The sequence below is a fragment of the Heterodontus francisci genome, chromosome 2 (genome assembly GCF_036365525.1).
Source record: "Heterodontus francisci isolate sHetFra1 chromosome 2, sHetFra1.hap1, whole genome shotgun sequence".
NCBI lineage: Eukaryota > Metazoa > Chordata > Chondrichthyes > Heterodontiformes > Heterodontidae > Heterodontus > Heterodontus francisci.
In genome coordinates this window covers 118,785,411-118,793,628 of record NC_090372.1, presented here as the reverse complement: position 1 = coordinate 118,793,628, position 8,218 = coordinate 118,785,411, and the positions used below count along the sequence as shown (strand labels likewise).

Here is an 8,218-nt window from a genome sequence, read left to right as displayed (position 1 = left end):
GATTGGAGACTTGGGCGGAGAAATGGCAGATGGAGTTTAATGCGGACAAATGTGAGGTAATGTATTTTGGAAGGTCTAATGCAGGTGGGAAATATACAGTAAATGGCAGAACCCTTAGGAGTATTGACAGGTAGAGAGATCTGGGTGTACAGGTCCACAGGTCACTGAAAGTGGCAACGCAGGTGGATAAGGTAGTCAAGAAGGCATACGGCATGCTTGCCTTCATCGGTCGGGGCATAGAGTATAACAATTGGCAAGTCATGCTGCAGCTGTACAGAACCTTAGTTAGGCCGCACTTAGAATATTGTGTGCAATTCTGGTCGCCACACTACCAGAAGGATGTGGAGGCTTTGGGGAGGGTACAGAAGAGTTTTACCAGGATGTTGCCTGGTCTGGAGGGTATTAGCTATGAGGAGAGGTTGGATAAACTCGGATTGTTTTCACTGGAACGATGGAGGTGGAGGGGCGACATGATAGAGGTTTACAAAGTTATAAGTGGCATGGACAGAGTGGATAGTCAGAAGCTTTTTCCCAGGGTGGAAGAGTCAGTTACTAGGGGACATGGGTTTAAGGTGAGAGGGGCAAAGTTTAGAGGGGATGTGCGGGGCAAGTTCTTTACACAGAGGGTGGTGAGTGCCTGGAACTTGCTGCCGGGGGAGGTGGTGGAAGCAGGTACCATAGAGACGTTTAAGAGGCATCTTGACAAATACATGAATAGGATGTGAATAGAGGAGTACGGACCCCGGAAGTGCAGAAGGTTTTAGTTTAGGCAGGCATCAAGATCGGCACAGGCTTGGAGGGCCAAATGGCCTGTTCCTGTGCTGTACTGTTCTTTGTTCTTGAATTTTTTGAGGAGATAACAGAGAGAGTAGACAATCGTAATACAGTAGATGTAATTTATCTGGATTTTCAAAAGGCCTGCGATAAGGTACCTCATAATAGATTAATGAATAAGGTCAGACAATGTGGAGTCAGGGGACAAGTGGCAAAATGGATTGCTAGCTGGCTTCAAGACAGAAAGCAAAGAGTGGGAATAAAGGAGAATAAAGAATTCAGAATGACAGAAGGTGGGAAATGGTGTTCCACAAGGATCAGTGCTGGGACCAAATCTGTTCACTGCCATAATCATATTCGATGATGGAGCAGGCTCAATGGGCCATATGATCTACTCTTGCTCCTATATCTTGTGTTCTTGTGAGTGCACTGTGTACAGTTTTGGTCTCCTTACCTGAGGCAAGATACATATGCCTTCGATGGAGTGCAATAACAGTTCACCAGATTGATTCCTGGGATGAAGGGGCTGTTCTATGAGAGAAGATTGAGTAGAATGGGTCTAGACTGTCCGGAGTTTAGAAGAATGGGAGGTGATCTCATTGGAACCTATAAGATTGTAAGAGGGCTTGACAGGGTAGATGCTGTGAGGCTGTTTCCCTTGGCCGCAGAGTCTAGAATGAGGGGCCATAGTCTCAGGATAAGCAGCCATTTAAGACTGAGATGAGGTGAAATTTCTTCACTCTGAGGGTTGTGGATCTTTAGAATTCTCTACCCCTGACAGCTGTGGATGCTCAATCATTGATTCTATTCAAGAATGAAACGAATAGATTTTCAAAACTAAGGGAATCAAAGGATTTGGGGATTGGGTGGGAAAGTGAGTTGTCGAAGATCAGCCATGATCTTACCAAATCTGAAGGGAGATATATAGGTTAAAGTACATTGGGTGATGTTGATTTATGGTTGTTTAAAAAAAACCTTTATGGTGGAAGGACGGTGGTCAGGAAAATCTCTGACCACAACCTCAAACGATTCTGCAAGAACTGGGAAATTAAAGCATGTCTACCTCCACTAGCCCACAGGATTCCCCATCATTTGTAAATGCAGCTTTATTGTAAAGAATTTGCAAGTACAAGATGCATTAACCCTGGATCAATGATTATATCGTGGTGGGATAATACAATCTGTTTCAAAACAAAATCTGCAATCCTATCTCAAAAGTAAAAGACTAATGTGCATATATTTCATAAATAACAACTTGATGAAGTAGATATGGAGATAATTTTTGGTCTTAAAGAAAGTGTAAGGGATTGTAACAACTGTTACATTACTACAACTTGCTGTGTAAAATATTTTCAAGATGAATATGTCTTGAAATCCTGTTTGTGAATGCATGATCAGAACGACCCTTAATGGCACAGTTTGGAATTTGAGAACAGATCCCAGCCAAGATTGGACCCTTCAGCCCTTGTGGCTGGTGTCATGCAAAAGAGTTTTTCTGATTAAATATTGGGAAGACAGAAACCATTTCTTAAGCCAAAGCCACAAACTCCATTCTCTTGCCAACGATTCCAACCCACTCTCTGACCACTGTCTGAGGCTGAACCAACCTTGGCCACCCTCAACTCAGCTTCTGACACCATGGCCGGGATTTTACGTTGGGCGGATGGGAGCTGGCCACCAACTGAAAAGTCGGTGGCGAACCCGCTTCCGCCTCGCCTAGAGATCCGTTCCATATTTTACAGGTCTCCAGGCTTTAACTGTTCCGAGGCGGGCCTTCCACCTGTTTGAGGGAGGAAGTCCCACCTCATTGAGCATCCGCCAATCAATGGGCCAGCAACTCTTCGTCCCAGCAGCGCCTCCGGGAGTGGTGGCCACTGCTGGGACTGCAGCCCAGCCGACCACGGAGGAAGACATGGGGCCGGGAATTAAGATAAGTTTTGGTTGCATCGCCAGGGGTAATTGGTCAGGCCCCGGCAAGGCAAGGGTGGTCAGATGGAGGAAGGAGGTGCATGTTGGGGGTGGTTGGCATAGCGGGAGCGGCCCTGTGCCCGATCATCAGGCCCCTGGGACGATCGGCAGCCGCCTGGCATTTCCAGGCCGCTTCTCTGGGTCCTCGGCTGCCCACTTGCCATGCACAAAATCTGCAAGGAAGCAGGCGAAGGCATGGCCACTTAAGGGACTTGATTGGCCTGGGGAGGGCGGACCATTTTTCACCCCCCCCCCACCCCGCCGCCCTACGTAAAGTGGCGGCGAAGGCAGGGTTGGCTCGGGATGGCCTCCCGGAACCTCCGCTCCATTTTATGCCACCCCCCCTTGTCACCGTCCCGCTCGCCGGGGTGGCATGAAATTCCAGCCCATATCCTCTTCATCACAAAGTCCCCTTGATTTCACCATCTCTGCCTCAGCTTATCTGCTGCTGAAACCCTCATCCATGTTTTTGTTGCCTCCAGACTCAATTATTCCAACATTCTCCTGGATCCCTCCCATCTTTCACTCTGCATAAACACAAGCTCATTCATGCATCACCCCTTGTGTTGTACACAAGGCTCACTGGCAGGACACTCAGTGCACCTCGAAGTTCCTGGTGTATATGCATTTTCTGTTCTCTGGGCCTTCCAGGTTTACATGTGTCCCCTGTGCAGCAGAGGTAGAGTGTGAGCTCCTCCTCTGATGAATTGTTTCCTGGGCCATTCCATGCGCCTGTCCTTGCTTCAGCACATGAACGTTTGGTGTGTTTTTCTGTCTAGATCTGCCTTGCCTACCCTCGAAACTAAGATGGGTGCCAAACCTGAGCTGGTGTTTCTTCAATTGTATGGCCATCCTCTTCCTCGGCTCCCTTAGGATCTTGTAGAGCTTCTGGACTTATATTGGAAAAGTGGACATTTGGTAACAAGGGTAAGCAGGGATAGATGAAAAAAGCTGCTTAACTAAAGTGTACTTTGTCATTCAGTGTGCAGAATGATTTTGCAGTGAGAAGGGATAAAGAGGGTAAGATGCACAGAAACCCTGTAGGGACATACCCTTCATCAGCCCTGGATGTTAAGGACCTTTGGCTGTGGGAGGAAACCAGAGCACCCGGCAAAAACCCACACAGTCACAGGAAGAACTTGCAAACTCCACACAGGCAGTACCCAGAATCAAACCTGGGTCCCTGGAGCTGTGAGGTTGCAGTGCTAACCACTGTGCCACTGTGCCTGTCTCACTACAGCAACCCCAAGGTAAGTCCCAAAAGGTGGGGTGTGGAGCAGTAAAGAGGGAGAAGGCAATTGAGATACTGTGGAGACAGGAGGGCACTCCCGCTCCTCCTGGCTGCACAGCAAAGATTTTTCCAAGATTCCGGGTGCTCCTGTGGTATCGAATTTCAGCATGCGGGTCTAAAACAAGTGCTAGATCGCTAATTTGCATGTTTAAGCCTGCCTAAGGTTTGTTTTAGATTCTGCAGGAACAAATGAAAAATTGCCCAACCCAATATTGGGTTGGATGACTTTCAGGCGTCATTTGGTGCCTGAAATTGGGCCATGTTATGTCCATTTTACACCTCTAAAACAGCAAAATCCAATTTCTATCCAATGTTACCATTTGTAAACTTCATTAAAAGATGTGATCACAGAATAACACTGCATTTTTAATGTTCAATTAAAAGAGATTTCGTCATGCAAAGGGCAGTTTTATGAAAGCAAGTTTTTAAGCAATTTTGAAGATGTTGGCATATGTTAAATTAAGAACAAATATTATCAATTTGAGCACGTATTTTGCAAGGAATGATTTGAAATATATTTCAGTATTGTGTGTAAGGAAGTAGGAGAATTATTATAAGTGATTATGTGACTGCATGGAGCAGGTGATCCAGTCCAACAGATGTATAAGAGGCGATAAATAGTCTGATAACAGACTTTTGCAGCTTACTGCTACTGACGTCAGTATGATCCACTTTATTAATAAATGTAATTTTAAAATAAACAAAAAGTATGTTTACAGGAAGGCTGACGAACCAAAGGAAGGATACGTGTTTTTTTTAAAACTGTTTCCTTTGAAAGCTGTGTATGCAATTTTAGAACAATATGTTTGGCAAGGAAGAATTTTCTCTCCGACTTAGTGATTAAATCTGTTAAAGCTTTTGATTTAATCACAAAAGATTAAGATATTATGGGACTTGCTTTAAAGGGTCTGACAGAAGGCTGCGGGATCACTGGCGGTGGAAGTGGACTGTGAAAGTGGCTGGAGAGCCTGCCCAAACAGCTCGCCAGTGAATGAGTTGAATTTACCCCGGGACAGGTGATCTCATCGCTTCCAACTTGCACTGCTTGCACCAATTATTTGTTTGCATTGTGGCAGGAATTTTGTCGTGTTTGTTTTTTTTTAAACGCCCGCGCTTTAAAATTGCGATTATTTTGACAATATTATAAACGAAAGTTTGTTTTTCAGAGAGCTATAACTGCCCAGGATGGAAGAATTAACAGATAAGGACCGGTTGAAAATGGAGATAGAGCAACTTCGTAAAGAAATACCGTTAGAGAGGATGCTGGTAGGAACTCTTGTTTATGATTTCAGAACACTAACATGAAACTGCTTGTATTTTACTGTTTCTGTTTTGTGAGGCTGCATTTGTTCTTTAGCAATCTGAATAAAGATCAAGAATGTGACGAATTAGTTAACATTTCAAGTAAAGCCAATATACGGTATATTTTAATACTTTAATAACTTCGGACCTGCCAGATAGCGAGTGCCAAATTATGTAACCAAAACATAAAGTCAAGATAAAAACTACCATTGCTGTCTCTTAATACGTTAAATATTACCCATACCTACATCTTGCGTCTAATAAGTACACTTCCATTATGAACACCCATAGAGCACAGTGATTCAGCTGTTCCTCATGAACGTTAGGTCGAGTCTTAAAATTCAACAGACTCATGAAGGAATCCATAATATGCGGCATGTTTTTAATTATATCTCTAATCTACTAGATAACCACAAATCAACAGTAATAAGAGGTAAAGCATGATCTGTTGGAATATGTCACATTGTATTAAAAATAAGAAACAGTGAAACAGAAAATGCTAATCATGAATATTTTATAAAAGTTACTCATGTTGCAGGTAATTACTGCTGATTAAAAAACCATAAAGATTTAAAACTTTGGTGGGTTAAATTAATGTTTACAGCACAAGCAGTTTTGTGAAGCCTCAGATGCCAGCAACAAAGTCTGCGTGTGAAGTTAGAGATCACTGGGGGCAGGGGTGAATATTGCTCCTCCTAATTTGCAGCACAAGTAAATTTAGGATACTGGAAATAGAAAATAAAAATTGAAAATTTTGGAAATGCACAGCACATCAATTAGCATCTGAGGCTGCAGCTTATACTCTGTTAGGCTGAGATGTAAAGTGTGGAGCACAGCCAGCAAGGCCCATGTTATATTACCTGGCTGTGAACAGCAATCTCAGCGGCAGGAGACAGCTCTCTGTATGTATACTATAGATACTGTGTTTAAATTCTACAATCACTCCATTTACTGTTTACCACTTATAATTTGACTTTGAATTATTTCAGGTATCTAAATGTGCAGAGGAACTGAAGGATTACATTGAATCACAATCTGCAGAAGATCCTTTGGTAAAGGGAATCCCCGAGGACAAGAATCCCTTCAAGGAGAAGGGTGGCTGTGTGATCTCATAAACCAGACAAGACTCAGATATTCTCAGGGCATCAGGGTATTTTCTACAGCTTAGAGACCATTAGTACAATGAAACCCTATAGATGCTAAACCTGGAAGGTGGAAAAATGGAGTCATCATCTCGGTTGACATAACATCTTCAATTTGTTGTTGAATTTAAAAAGCATTTCTGCACCTGGTGAAAAAAAAAGGAGGTTTTGGCAAATTCTATCAAGGATGGTAAATTACCATTTGAAAAATTGCTGATATGTGGAAGCTCACCCGATTAAGAAATCACCATTTAATATTATATTCTGTGCAAGGAATTTATTTTCAAATTACAGTATAAAAGTGTACGTATCCTGATAACTGATAAGTGTAAAACCTGGACCAGTGTATAGAAATTTATCAATTAATTAACTATATTATTTCCCACTTCAAATAACATATTGAAAAAACACTCAAGTAATAAATTTGTGACAGTTTATATTCCACAAAACTTGTTTGATTGCATCAATTTAATCAACAATTTCAGCACTAATTGTACATAATCATTGGAATGTATCAATCACATATAAATCAGTTGCAAAATCACACTGATAATACTTAGGCAAGTTAATTCACAATTTAGCAGACCTTTTACACGCTTTCAGATTTGATACCATCTTACAAGTACAAAAATCAATTAATTGTTATGACCGAGGCGGGAGGAATACACTGTTAATTCAGTCCCACTTCTCCATATCAATAAATTTTCCCACTTACCAAAGAACAGCCAATCAGATACTCTATTTGTCCCCAGAATAAAGCACACCAACCAGGTTTCTTTCATCAACCACAAAATTAACCATTTATTATAAAACTAAGTTTTAACCAATAATGAAGTAAATCTATATACAAAGAGATTTTAAAACTCTTTATTCTCCCTACCCTCATGCACACACACATACATCCAAAAACTGGTTAACCAGGACAAAAAAGGATCTTTGGTTTACAGCTGTTTCATAGAAATAAAAGGAATAATAAAATAATTTAGTTTGTCACTTTCTGGTAGGAAGTTCATTTGTTTGGTGATGTGTCACTGAGTCGAATAGTTGGATACCACTCAAAGTCTTTCCAGGCAAGGTTGATGAACAGTCTGTGATGGGTAGGCATTGATGGAAATTCAACTGCAGCAAACGTCACATCAGGAGTGTAGCAACAGGTCTGCTGAGGTCTTACAGAAGCAGGATAGCAGCAGAAGATTTCTTCAGATTTCAGGTTTTCTTAAAACACAGGAGACAACAGGAACCACACTTGATGCAGGGATTCTTCAGAGACAGGAGGCAATAGGAATCTGCCACCTTTGAAATACGGGGTTTCTTCTTAAGAGTTGCAGGATTAATTTACAGGGTTTTCCTCCCTGATCTCCAGGCAGGTCAAAACCAAGTTTCAAATGCCTGCTCTTTGTCCAACTCACTTTTTTTTTAATAGATCCAAAGTGAAACGAAAACCTTCCTAAGCAAGTCACATGTCCGGACATAGAGGCCGGAATTTTACATTAGGCGAACGGGAGCCGCATCCACCTCGCCTGGGAATCTGACCAGTATTTTGCGGGTCCCCGGGCTTCAATTGGTGTGAGGCACAACTTCCACCCACTTGAGGTAGGAAGTCTGGCCTAATAGAGCTGCCGGCCAATCAGGGGTCCAGCATCTCTTGGTCCCAGCAGTACCACTGGGAGTGGTGGCCACTGCTGGAACTGCAGCCCAGCATGAAGACAAGATGCCTGGGAGCCTGAAAGGAAGGTAAGTT

General features: G+C 42.7%; 1 protein-coding gene across 1 annotated transcript; it reads left to right on the top strand.

The window, feature by feature from the left end:
* Positions 1-4,814: 4,814 nt before the first annotated feature.
* On the top strand, positions 4,815-7,466 carry LOC137379922 (guanine nucleotide-binding protein G(T) subunit gamma-T1-like). Its single transcript, XM_068051305.1, has 3 exons — positions 4,815-5,049; positions 5,200-5,299; positions 6,325-7,466. Exons 2-3 carry the CDS (start codon positions 5,219-5,221, stop codon positions 6,448-6,450), a joined length of 207 nt encoding a protein of 68 aa, XP_067907406.1. The 5' UTR covers positions 4,815-5,049; positions 5,200-5,218; the 3' UTR covers positions 6,451-7,466.
* The last annotated feature ends 752 nt before the right edge of the window (positions 7,467-8,218 follow it).